A 13,482-nucleotide genomic window follows, 5' to 3' on the forward strand; every position below is an offset into this window, starting at 1 on the left:
TTCTACATCTGCCTGTGTCTTTGGTATTGTGCGTCTGTGTACTTATAAATCATTGTAGAAGTGTGCTGTCTGCCTGCTAAATCTGTACGCCATTGTTCTTTTTTTCTTCCCAGTGATGTAAACTCTATGTACCTGTCCTCCACTGAGCCACCAGCCGCAGCTGAATGGGCCTGCTTATTGAGGCCACTGAGGGGCAGAGAGCCAGAGGGCATTTGGAACCTGCTTTCCATCGTCAGGGAGATGTTCAAGAGGAGAGACAGCAACGCTGCCCCACTCCTGGAGATCCTCACTGAGCAGTGCCTCACCTATGAACAAGTATGGAACAAATATTCAGTTGTTCCATGAAGTTATGTCTAGCATTTGTTTTCTTTGTATTTTGTTGTTTGGTTGCAATGTAATACTGATGTAACTAACACCAATTGTTTGAAATGGGAATTTAATTTTATTGTTGTACATTGTTTACATCATTCAAATTTATAAAACGGTTTAGGAATGGCTTAAGGAACAGTCATTGGACCCAGAAATGGAAAGTAATGACACACTGCATGTACTTGCTGAGCTTGTAACAGCTTGCACTGCGTAAAACAGGACTGTTTATATTTGGAATAAGATATTAGCTATGATAAAGTACCAGTACAGAGACTGCAAAGCTCCATAGACAAGGTTCTCAATCTCTCTCTCTCTCTCTCTCTCTCTCTCTCTCTCTCTCTCTAGATCATTGGTTGGTGGTACAGTGTACGAACGTCTGCATCTCACAGCAGTGCCAGTGGACACACAGGCCGCAGTAACGGTCAGACAGAGGTTGCTGCTCATGCGTGTGCCAGCATGTGTGATGAGATGGTAGTGCTTTGGAGACTGGCAGTGCTTGACCCTACCATGAGCCCCCAGAGGTGAGCCTTCTCAAGGTCTTACAGTAAACCTGTGTCTCTTTACTTCTTTGTATTTGTTTGAAATTAATTTTATTCATCATCTGAAAGTTTGCTTGTGTTTGGAGACATGCAGAAAAAGTGAAATCATGGTAAACTTGTTATAATGAGGTACACTACATTGTGAGAGCACAGGCACATTTCTGGCATCCTTTTAAATATTCCTTGGTCAGACACAAGGCAGTTGTAACTAGTCAGTAACAATACATACTACAAATATTTAATCTATTAATCTATTAAATAATTAATCTATTCATATGTACTTGTTTATTATTTTAACCGTGTTCCCCCACAATGCAAATTGCTTACAGTAGTAACTGTTTTTACCTGTGAAAATCAGCATCTAACAATTGAATTAACAAACAGTTCATTCAAAAAACCTGCAGTAGAGTTAACAATAATTTGTTTTTAAGAAGTATTTCTGCTTTGAGCTAGTAATAGAAACACAAGTTAGCTTTAAGACATTCCTGCAGTGTTCTCATTCTTTGAATGGATATGTTAAATCTCATCACTATCTCACCTTCTGACCTGGTATAACTTAACCTGGTTTTTACAGTCTTGATATTGGATGGTTATTACATGTAATACTCGCTCAAGGAGACTTTTTGGCAAAGTGTGCACATTACCACACATAAAATCACTACTTTTTCACCGATGTGTTGAACTTCTTTTAATATTGTTGTGTTTTTGAGCAGATAATTGCTGCTCAGATTTTTTAATATAATATTCTCTGGTCCCATATGTATTGCATGGTAAAGCATATTTACTTCACCTGTCCATGTTTTCCCTCTAGACGTTTGGAGCTTGCTTCCCAGCTCAAGCAGTGGCACCTCAAAGTGATAGAGATTGTGAAGCGTGGACAGCACCGCAAGTCCCTGGACAAGCTCTTCCAGGGTTTCAAACCAGCTGTGGAGTCCTGCTACTTCAACTGGGAAGTGGCTTACCCTCTGCCTGGCATTACCTACTGCAGCACAGACAAGAAGAGCGCCTCCTTTTGTTGGGCCAGGGCAGTGCAACAGCAGAGGGGTGCCAAGCTAAGTGCTAGTGGGGAACCTGTAGAGTCCGGAGGAGCAGGAGGAAGTCTACGTGGTGGGGGAACTGAAGCAGGAGTCTCTGATCACAAATCACGTAGCAGCGCTTACCCCCCTCAGCAAGAGGTGGCTGTGCGACCCAAGGAAACAATTGTGAGCAAGAGGAAAGGCATGTCTGCAATGAACAGCGGAGGAATGTTGGTGCGGTTAGGAGGAGGAATGTCCCTGTCTTTAGATGACGGTACAAAGGGCACATACAAAGCTAGCGGTTCCACTTCCTCTACTAGTGGCAAAGCTAAACTGACTCAGAGCAGTAAGAGCTCATGTGGAGGCTCTGGTGCTGTTGGAGGGAAGCATCCTAGTGCTAAGCGCCGCACCAGTAGTGAGGACAGTTCTCTGGAGCCTGATATAGCAGAACTGAACCTAGACGATGGCTCCAGCCTGGCCTTGGGAGCAGAAGCAAGCAACACATTTGACTTTATGCCTCCACCGCCAGAGATGCTGCCATCTCCAAGCCCTCTACTCAGAGAACCGCACAAGTATAGTAGTGGTAGCAGCAGTATTGCCAAGGACCGCACGTTTGATGGTAAACGTGTCACCCACTCAGCAATGCCACTGCCATCGGACACTCCTCATTGCTTCCCCAAAGAGAATCCCATGGTAGTAGCTGTTGAGAAAGAAGTGGATGTTGAGGCAGAGCTTGAGGAAAATGGAGCAGATGAGGATCCAGCAGAGGATGCTAGGCCCTCTACATCAGCATCTATAGCAGTCCCTGTCGCAAACAAGCCTACTCGAGGCCGGAGAGAGGGTGAAGGAAGCAGCACATCAGGAACTCCTGGACTTCAGGGTCCAGAGGCGGCGGCAGCAGCAGCAGCAGTAGCAGCCGCTAGTGGGGACCCTGTAGGTGAAGATGACTATCAGGTAAGAGTCTACGGATTTTACTTTATTTAACTTATTTATTTATTTGTCTCTCAGTTCAGTTTGCAAATTGATTAAACTGCTTTTGAATTCAACCACAAGCTTTGAATCTTGTCTCTGCTTCAAAAGGTCATGGTGAAATGTGATCTCAATTTCATTTCAAAATTTTCTGCAGTGTTTCAAAATTTTCACAGTTTTGCTTCTGTGTTACCAGGCCTACTATCTTAGTGCTGCCTCTGAGGAAGGAGCAGAGAGAGGAGTACAGGACAGCAACCATGAGGAGGAACCAGACATCTTTGCTGGTATTAAACCTCTGGAGCAGGAAGGGCGAATGGAGGTGAGGAGATTTTGTTAGCGCTGTGGTAGTTCCAGGGCTGGGCAATTAATCAAAATCGAGATTCAGCACTTTTAATCAACATAATCGTGTTTTAAACATTTTTTATTATTATTCTTTTATGTTGCCACTGTGTGTTCATGTACTGTTCCTTTCGAAAAACGCTGCCAAGATGTAGGCACGTGATTCTGTCCATGTCTACCACATAGAGGCAACCTAAACGCTGAGACCATACCGCAGATCGTACCAAAAAAAAAAAACACGTCCCACCTTGATAATGCTGAACAAAAAGGACTCAAATGTAAACTCTGAGAAAAAACACAAAGCACAATGACACGCGAAATATAAACAGTGCTCAGAAAACAAATGAGAAACAAGCTCCCAGCAACATTAGAACAATATCCCAGAACCTATATACTGGAGCATATTTACAGTAGAAGCCTTGTCACTGAACAATTATTTACAAAAATACAAAAACAAAATAATTGTTCATTAATCGTAATTGTGATATTGATTTGCGCTTATATCGCCCAGCACTAGGTTGTTCGTAATAGTGGTTTGTTAAATGTCAGGCTCCACATAATGAAATATGCAGATTTTGTAAACACTCCCTATTGTGTGCAGGTGTTGTTTGCGTGTGCAGAGGCCCTCTATGCTCACGGGTACAGTAATGAAGCCTGTCGACTGGCTGTGGAGCTAGCAAGAGATCTGCTGGCCAATCCACCTGACCTCAAGGTGGAGCAGCCACAGACAAAGGTGAGATACACAACCTGTCGATGCATTTCTTCAGTTTTTAATTTTGCACGGCAGCAAGAGCATAATGAATATAATCTATCCTTTACAGATAAACACAACTAATAATCAATAGAGACATTGGGCAGAAACACCACTGTAATATGTTAAAAGAACAATAAGAAATATTAAAAACTTTATCTTTTATTGTTACAAATCCGTTAAATGTTTCTCTCCTTTTTGTTTAGGGTAAGAAGAGTAAAGTGTCCACCAGCAAGCAGACGCAAGTAGCTACCAACACACTGTCTAAAGCAGCCTTCCTGCTGACAGTCCTCAGTGAGAGGCTGGAGTTCCATAACCTGGCCTTCAGTACTGGCATGTTCTCTCTGGAGCTACAGAGACCTCCAGCTTCCACCAAGGCCCTGGAGGTAGGCATCCCTCTTGTAAATTCAAGCACATTGATTAGTTTTGTTATAAGTGCTATTCCGACCTCGGTATAACAGCAGCACAGTTTTTGTCTTTGAATACTTCAGCCAAGTCGGCAAACATTACTGAAATCTCTTAATTAAATGAATGCCTTGGGTAATGCAGGTGAAGCTGGCATATCAGGAGTCAGAAGTGGTCGCTTTGTTGAAAAAGATTCCTCTGGGTCTGGTGGAGATGACTGCCATAAGGGACAGAGCCGAGCAGTTGCGTGATGGGAACTTCTGTGATTACCGGCCAGTTCTGCCCCTCATGCTGGCCAGCTTTATATTTGATGTGTTGTGTACTCCTGGTAAGTCTTAGAAATAAGTTATGATGTATCAAATGTAATTTGACATTACACTTTTGTCATTTGTCTATAATTTGGCAAAAACTTTTGTCTGATGTACAGAAACATTCACCACAATTGGAAATATGATTTTTCCCAACCCTCTTCCTGTCTACTTTGCAACAGTGGTCTCTCCGACGGGTTCTCGGCCACCCAGTCGAAACCGTAACAATGAGATGCCAGGTGATGAAGAGCTCGGCTTTGAGGCTGCAGTTGCTGCACTAGGTAAGAATAGTTAGCAGTCTTGAGTGTATCTGAAACTTCTACAACCAGGAATTGAAATGGCTAATAATCTAAACCATGTCATTGTGTTTTTTTTCCCCCCAATGTTTTCCTCTCAGGTATGAAGACCACAGTTAGCGAGGCAGAGCATCCATTGCTGTGTGAAGGCACTAGGCGGGAGAAAGGAGACCTTGCTTTGGCCCTTATGATAACATATAAAGATGACCAGAGCAAGCTGAAAAAGGCACGTAAACTTGTCTGTGACACTTTTTATCTAGCAGACATAACACTTTTACAATTTTACAGTTCCCACATTATTGCAGAATGCTTAGACGAATCAATGTTAGTCATTTTAAATGATAGGTATATGACGCATTCTGCTGTATAATGAATAAACAGATCTTAGGGACTTGCTGTGTCCACACAAGGCCTTTCTAATTTCTGATATTTGTGTTTTGTTATTGTTAATAGCCTTAAACTCCTCTCTCTGCAGATTTTAGATAAGCTTCTCGACCGTGAGAGTCAGACCCATAAGCCTCAAACGCTGAGCTCGTTCTACTCCAGTAAACCAGCGACTGGTAGTCAGAAGAGCCCATCCAAACATACCACCCATGGGGCTGGCGGAGCCACAGGCGGTGTGTCCAAACACACAACACCCACGGCAACTGGGACTTCAACATCTGTGCAGAGTGTGGCCAGCGGAGGTGCCACTGGACAGCAGGGTGGGATTACGGGCAGTGGCGTCCAGGGCACATCAACGGGAGAAGGGGTTAGTGAGAACAGAGAACAAGGTGAGTTAAACCTGACTCACAATTTTCTCTGCCATTGCACACTAGTTACTGTTTGTGCTGGTTGTATGTGACACCATGCATATTTCTATTAAGGCAATATGAGCTTTGTTACAAATTCTAGAGAGCTTAGGCTACATAGAGTACATATTACACAAACTTTGTGGATGTCTTTATGTACAGAAGCTCTAAAAGGCCATGGCTTTATATATTGTTTAACTTGATAACTGGTTAAATTCATTTGTTTTGTCAAGAGAACACATTGTTTCTTTCATTATAATGACACAAAAAACATTGTTGCATTAACTGCACTCTAATCTAAAATGACCTGCCCTGAGGGACCAAGGATGATAGGCGTGCCCTTTAAGGGACAAAACAATTTTTGTGTTTTTGGAGTGAAGGGCTTCCATATATGCATTCAAACAAAGATTTGTTTTAGTCTCAAGCCTAATATATAATGGTAGCTCAGTTCAAATTGACCACAAATATATTGGAAATGTAGAAAAACCAAAAGCGCAGTGGCCTGAAACAGCTGGTGTAAAACTGAAGCTCTGCAGATATTATTGGGCCGACTCTCCTACATATCAACATGAACAACATCTCACTGTTAATAACGTGAACAATGGGTCTCGGTGAATTTCATGGGTATACTAATAAAATATATATTTCAGTGTAAAAGTAGCCAGATTTACCCATTTTTCCATTTCTTCCAGGTGTATTCTATATGCATTTGACTGTAATGATCTGTAGCAGTCCTGCTGTGAGGTTTGGTGCTGCACACTGTCTCTAAACCCTGTATTTGTTGGTGTTAACAGCAGATGGAGCTCAGTCATCTTCGTGTGAGCAACAGAATGAGGTTGCTCCCTTTAAACCTGAGGGTACGGTGCCCAGCCGCCTGGCTCTCGGTGGTCGTGGAGCCTATGGAACACGCTGCTGGGGCTCCCCTGTACGGCAGAAGAAGAAACACACAGGTAAGGAACTATTGTCATTAAGTTGTAGTGTGTTACTTTAATCCTTCAACGGTGGACACATCAAATGTCATTTACATTGGTAACAGAATTAAATATAATAGCAGTGCTTCTATTATTAGATAGTAAGGCATTCACAGAAGCATCGCTTTTTGGTTATTCCTTTCTGACGTTTGCTCATTAAGGTATGGCAAGCATTGACAGTAGTGCTCCAGAGACCACCTCTGACAGCTCGCCTACGCTCAGCCGACGCCCACTGCGTGGTGGTTGGACAGCAGCTTCTTGGGGACGGGGTCAGGATAGTGACAGTATAAGCAGCTCATCTTCAGATTCACTGGGCTCCTCATCATCCAGTGGGTCACGAAGAGCTGGCGGAGGAGCCAGAGCTAAGAGCACTGACACCAGCAGGTGAGGCAGAAATAGAATGAATGGAATTAACAGGAGGGCTTATCCCTCCCAGAGAACATCTACGCCAAACACCCCTGATGATAAGCCCTCTTACCCCTAATGCATTATTTTACAGGTATAAAGGGCGTCGCCCTGAATGCCACGCTCCACATGTGCCCAATCAGCCATCAGAGGCGGCCGCTCACTTCTACTTTGAGCTGGCAAAGACTGTGCTGGTGAAGGCTGGTGGAAACAGCTCCACTTCCATCTTTACTCAGCCTTCTGCCAGCGGGGGCCATCAGGGGCCCCACCGCAACCTGCACCTCTGTGCCTTTGAGATCGGCCTGTACGCATTGGGCCTGCACAACTTTGTGTCTCCCAATTGGCTGTCCAGGACGTACTCTTCTCATGTGTCCTGGATCACAGGTGAGTGAAAGGACATTGTTAAAGGTTAAGTTGAATGATTTTACTGCAGTTTTTTCTTTCGCTTTTTCTATGTTTTCCATGTGTTCCTACTGTTTTTTTTTTTTCTTGTCTTTGGTCATGCTTTTTCCTTCTTATTTGTCTTTCTGTTTTTCAGGCCAGGCTATGGAAATCGGCAGTGCTGCCCTGAACATCCTCGTAGAGTGCTGGGACGGTCACCTCACTCCTCCAGAAGTGGCGTCGCTGGCAGATCGGGCGTCACGGGCCCGAGACCCCAACATGGTGCGGGCTGCTGCAGAGCTTGCGCTGAGCTGCCTACCTCACGCTCATGCCCTCAACCCTAATGAGATCCAGAGGGCACTGGTGCAATGCAAAGAGCAGGTACAGCAAACAAATGTGTCCATAGTGTTCACTCTTTATCAGGAATGTTAGCTATATTATTGGTCAGTTTGCATATTTATATTTGTCCTTGAAATACTGATATCGCCGACCTCCATTATTATCATATGTGGTGTACACCCCCTGACCAAACTCAGGCTTTATTGAGAAGAGTCTCTTTGAATATTCAGATTATTTAGTTTAATTTATTCTATGTTCACATGGTCTAATATAGGTAAACGCTGTTAAAGTTTAAACACAAACTCTCCCCTCTTCTCAGGATAACGTAATGCTGGAGAAGGCCTGTATGGCAGTAGAAGAAGCAGCGAAGGGTGGGGGCGTATACCCTGAGGTGCTGTTTGAAGTAGCCCATCAATGGTACTGGCTGTATGAGCAGACTGTGGGTGGAGGGTCGGCAGGGCAGAGGGAGGGGCCAAGCCGTTGTGGTGCGAACGGTGGAGCAGGACGGAGGCCTCCAGACGGGGGCTGTGGTGTGCTGGACAGCGGAGGGGCCATGGACACATCTGGTGTCGCAGCAGTAACTGCGTCTGTGACTGCAGCTGCTGTGGTGCCCGTCATCTCAGTGGGCTCTACCATCTACCAGTCTCACACAATTCCCGGCTCAGCTATGGCTCACACACAAGGCCTGCACCCTTACACCACCATTCAGGCTCATTTACCCACGGTCTGTACCCCACAGTATCTTGGGCACCAGCTCCCACATGTCCCTCGCCCAGCTGTCTTCCCTGTTGCTAGCTCTGCATATCCACAAGTAAGAGTGATTTGTGTTCTTATGTATCATGTTGCGATAAACATGTACTGCTTTTTGAAGGAAGCATGTGGTTGATCATGACCTTGATTTATGTGATTGTAAGGGTGCGTGTGTGTTCACTCAGGGAATGCACCCTGCTTTTATCGGTGCCCAGTACCCGTTCTCTGTGGCCTCTGGCCCTCATCCCCCCATGGCTGCGACTGCAGTTACCTTCCCAGGAGTTCCTGTACCGTCCATGGCTCAGATTGCCGTCCATCCCTACCATACCGCAGAGGCAGCCTTGCCCCTCAGCACTACTGTAGCAGGTGGGCAGAAAGAGAGTGTGAAGCTGCTACAGAGTTAGTTTGAATTGTGTGAAATAGTTTTTGCAAATACATTTTGAAGTGTATCTGACGGTCTTGAGAAATCTTCATTCATATGAAAAGTTGCTGTACTTTATTTATTTTGTAAAATAAAAAACTAATGGGACCTGTAAACAGGACACAGTGGAGTTCATTGCTCTATTACAGAGAGGTAGCAACTAGTAGGCTATTTATATTCACGTCCAACATTAGCATGTGACCAGCAGCCCCTTGGTCTGAAACAAATTGAAAAAATGTCCCCATAAAGCTCATTAGTGCACTTTATAGCATGCTTTCTACAGAGATTTAGAGCCTTTCAGTGTCTCAAAACTGGGCCATTAGAGTAGCAAATGAGGCACCTTGGGTAGGAGCTGCTTCTCCTTCTATTTAGCAGTCAGGGAGATCAGTGGGGATTTGCAGTTAACGTGTATTGTTTTTTAGCTATGCCAAGAACCAGAATAGGTGGGATTTGATGATCGATCAGTTTAGTTAATTAGGGAGATTAATAGGAGTGAAGAAAAGTCACCAAACACTTTCTAACACAGGTGTTTTCATTGATGAATGGAGTTTCCTAAATTGCTGTGAAATTAAACTTTGAATGCCAGTTATGGCAAGGTCGTTTTCTTTCTTTTTTTAATAATTAATATCCAATTTGACTTCCTACTGTGTAATAATTCTTACAGAGGCCATCTGTCTGTTTCTCTACAGTAGGCGGTGTTCATTCAGCCTCTACCATCCAGGCCATTCAGGGGGCTTCTATTCCAGGCCTTTCTTCTCAGCCAGCGTCATTGGTCAGCACGCCATTCCCTGTTGAAGATGAGCAGCACAGTCAGCCCATCAGCCAGCAGGGGCTGCACTACCTGCACTCCGCCTACAGAGTTGGTAAGGAAGACCGGTTCTTAATCACTTCTCACCCTTAAGGCATAACCCTCTTGCAATTATGTCACTGTTCGACCCCATTAGAGTCCATCTGGTGTTGAATTATGCGCTGACTATTAAGAGAGGGGAATTGACGGTTCGCCAGGTCCATGTTGTGGCAGTGACATGGGCGTTTAACCCTTAGAAATATTGCATTTATGTTTGACAGCTGTGTTATTACCATCCTATGGCAAAGTTCACTGTGTTAGGAGGCTTAATAGTCTTAAGTGCAAGAGCAAATGGAAGTTGGACTAATGCTCCTACAGATGGTTTAAATAGTTTCTTTCCTCATGCAGGCATGCTTGCTTTGGAGATGTTGGGCAGGAGGGCTCACAATGACCATCCCAACAATTTCTCTCGAAGCCCCCCATACACAGAGGATGTCAAATGGCTGCTCAGCCTTGCTGCACGACTTGGTAACTCCCTTCATCAGTAGTACTCCACTTTTACACAGCTAAATGACTGTTTAGCTTAAGTGTCTTGCTTTTTTCCAGCTCTCTAGTGAAAGTGGTAGGAGTGTAATGTAAAATATGTATCAGAATAATGTAGTGCCTCAGGCTGGGAAGCAGGGAAGGTGCAGATTCATGCAAAGGGAGAAAGAAAAAACTGCTTATGTAGTTATTGATATCAATGAGTATGCATATGCTGTCACAAAGAACCAAAAAAAGCCTTTGCACACAGAATTTTAATATTAAAATGCATAAATCTGCAGTTCATTTCTTTGCACTGGAAATGCAAATGAAAAATGATGCAAAAAAACATGGACTGTTTTGTTTCAGCTTGCAGCGAAAACAGGCTCTGGTTGTTTGATTTAGACCACTTATATATTTTATTTTATTTGACATCTTCTGAAAACCATTTCCACTTTTGCTGCCTTTGTGTCTCCAGGTGTGAATTACGTGTATCAGTTCTGTGTGGGGGCTGCTAAAGGAGTCCTGAGTCCGTTCGTCCTGCAGGAGATCATTATGGAGGCTCTACAGAGGCTGAATCCTGCACACATACACGCTCACCTCCGCACCCCTGCCTTCCATCAGCTTGTACAGCGCTGCCAGCAGGCCTACCTACAGGTATCTGCACACCACTGAGATTTCAGATTTGAGTAGACATATTTAAGGTTTCGTTTAAATACAAGTGTGATCATTTTAAGATTTTAACCTGTTACTGACACCCTTACAATCTAAAGTATATTTGAGGAATTGAGTTTGAAAATTTGGGCACATCTGTGTGAGCCTTGAGCAGCAGTAGGCTTATACAAGACAACACTTCACCTGGATCTCTACACATGAGTACGTGTTGAACTCCTAATGGCAGTCATTTAACTAAATAAAAACTAACGTCCAGTTAACATTTTACTAAAAAAAGTGTTGTTATTTTGCCAGAATTGTAGAATATATATTACATAGACATTCAAAGCACATCATATATTCATTCATTCATTCATTCATTCATTATCTGTAACCGCCTATCCAATTCAGGGTCGCGGTGGGTCCAGAGCCTACCTGGAATCATTGGGCGCAAGGCGGGAATACACCCTGGAGGGGCGCCAGTCCCTCCCAGGGCAACACAGACACACATTCACTCACACACTTACACCTACGGAAACTTTTGAGTTGCCAGTCCACACCTACCAATGTGTGTTTTTGAACTGTGGGAGGAAACCGGACCACCCGGAGGAAACCCACATGGACATGGGGAGAACACACCAACTCCTCACAGACAGTCACCTGGAGCGGGAATCGAACCCACAACCTCCAGGCTCCTGGAGCTGTGTGACTGTGACACTACCTGCTGCGCCAACGTGCCGCCGCACATCATATAAAAAACCTTAAATAATTATAGGTTTAATTATTATTAAGTAAGAAAAGTTTAAGTATCAGTTGTAACATGCGAACATGCAGTTCCTCAAAGCAAAACATTGTAATATTTTACCTTCAAATTATAGCTTCAAAATTGTTGTGATGCTTCACTGGCCCGTAATAAAGAGAATACAGCCTTTGTCATTGCTACTCTGGGCTCAGCACTGCAGAAAGTGCACTATGTAACTTTTGGAGAAGGGTAGGAAACCACCACTCCCTGTTGATTTAGGAACAGTGATGTACAAATGAACAACACTAGGGGGAGTCTGAGGAGCAAAAAACCTCAATCTTACCTAGTTCCTTCTGCTGTTCCTTCAGCAAACCTACCATATTTGAGATAAATGCTGTGTCCAAAATCTCATGCATTATTCTCATCCCTCCTTGTATAAAATAATAAGGTAAATAAGCTGAAGCCTTTTATACGAGTTAATTTTTATTAATTAGATGGGTATCAGATTCATGTACTGTTAGATACTTTGGCCTGAATGCATTGCAGAAACATACAGCATGGGTTCAGAATTTATTAGGTCCCTTCAGTACTATTTGTGGACCCTTATCGACAGATTTCCACACACATCTAGATTTATGTTTTTAAATAATGTGCCTTTTGTGGTTTGTTCCCTTAATCATCATTTAATGCTCTTTCAGTGACTGAGACCAAAGGTGAGGCTGTCCATTTATAAAGCATATCTGCACATCTAAGTCTTGCTAAGTAGGGCTTCTGAGAGGAGCTGCAGTGACCGTTGCCCCAGTGCACATAAATAGTGCATGAAAGCCTTAAAAGAAGAGAGCGGGGCCAGAGTGTGTTCGCAGGATGGGCTGCGCTGATGAGAGAGTTTCTAACACACACTGACAGTCCACAGCCTGAAAGCTGAGCGAATCAGAGAGGAATACCCTCTCGTAACGGCTCTCTTCTTCTGTTACTTTCTCTCATGTTCACCCTTACACTTTCTTATCCTCTTTTGTGCCCTCTCAAAGGAATATTTAGTAAGCAATACAAATGTTTCTGGAGCTTACTATCATATACAAACTGGGCACATTTTCCGATTAACCAACAATTAAACAACACAGTGAAATAGCAGAATAAACAAGTGAATTGAATGAAAATGGGGCGGCACGGGGTTGCAGCATGTGGTGTCACTGTCACACAGCTCCAGGGATCTGAGGTTTGAGAGTTCAATCCCACTCTGGGTGACTGTCTGTGAGGAGTTTGTTGTGTTCTCCCGGTGCTCCTGTTTCCTCCCGCAGTCCAAAAAAAACACATGTTGGTAGGTGGATTGGTGACTCAAAAGTCTCCATAAGTGTGAGTGAATGTGCATTCCTGCCTTTCACCCAATGATTCTAGGTAGGCTTGACTCCAAACTGGGTAAACGGTTATAGAATAAACGGTTATAGAACGGTTATATTAACTCTTTTTTTCCTCTGATGTTAAATATTAATAGCTAGCACTTAGATGTGTCTGATTACATTAATGGGTGGACTTTTGCATGGTGCAGCATGTAGTTAAGTAATCACATTTGAACAATGTAGCAAATGAGAAGTAGTAACGCGTCTGAGAATTGGACAGCATAATGGTACATCTCTCCCTGTACGTGGCCAATGAGATCAGGCTTTCAGGACAAATACTGGAGCAGAAATCCACCATGACAATGACTCATTTGTAATGTTGCTGATGAA

At 43.7% G+C, this 13,482-nt stretch overlaps 1 protein-coding gene across 4 annotated transcripts in view; it reads left to right on the top strand.

The window, feature by feature from the left end:
- The window catches only part of zswim8 (zinc finger, SWIM-type containing 8), a 37,716-nt gene that overhangs the window by 22,498 nt on the left and 1,736 nt on the right, over positions 1–13,482 (top strand). Inside the window, exons 9-27 of one of the 4 annotated variants that reach the window (XM_066678599.1) lie at positions 114–315; positions 715–890; positions 1,720–2,878; positions 3,090–3,212; positions 3,834–3,965; positions 4,190–4,369; positions 4,533–4,716; positions 4,816–4,977; positions 5,094–5,218; positions 5,468–5,765; positions 6,578–6,733; positions 6,916–7,138; positions 7,254–7,543; positions 7,698–7,921; positions 8,199–8,690; positions 8,794–8,995; positions 9,740–9,913; positions 10,246–10,365; positions 10,838–11,016. In XM_066678599.1, coding sequence (XP_066534696.1) covers positions 114–315; positions 715–890; positions 1,720–2,878; positions 3,090–3,212; positions 3,834–3,965; positions 4,190–4,369; positions 4,533–4,716; positions 4,816–4,977; positions 5,094–5,218; positions 5,468–5,765; positions 6,578–6,733; positions 6,916–7,138; positions 7,254–7,543; positions 7,698–7,921; positions 8,199–8,690; positions 8,794–8,995; positions 9,740–9,913; positions 10,246–10,365; positions 10,838–11,016 — 4,801 coding nt within the window. The remainder of the gene's footprint in view (positions 1–113; positions 316–714; positions 891–1,719; positions 2,879–3,089; positions 3,213–3,833; positions 3,966–4,189; positions 4,370–4,532; positions 4,717–4,815; positions 4,978–5,093; positions 5,219–5,467; positions 5,766–6,577; positions 6,734–6,915; positions 7,139–7,253; positions 7,544–7,697; positions 7,922–8,198; positions 8,691–8,793; positions 8,996–9,739; positions 9,914–10,245; positions 10,366–10,837; positions 11,017–13,482) is intronic. The other 3 variants (XM_066678600.1, XM_066678601.1, XM_066678603.1) reach the window with 3 other exon arrangements.

This window comes from Hoplias malabaricus, chromosome 8 (genome assembly GCF_029633855.1).
Source record: "Hoplias malabaricus isolate fHopMal1 chromosome 8, fHopMal1.hap1, whole genome shotgun sequence".
Lineage (NCBI taxonomy): Eukaryota > Metazoa > Chordata > Actinopteri > Characiformes > Erythrinidae > Hoplias > Hoplias malabaricus.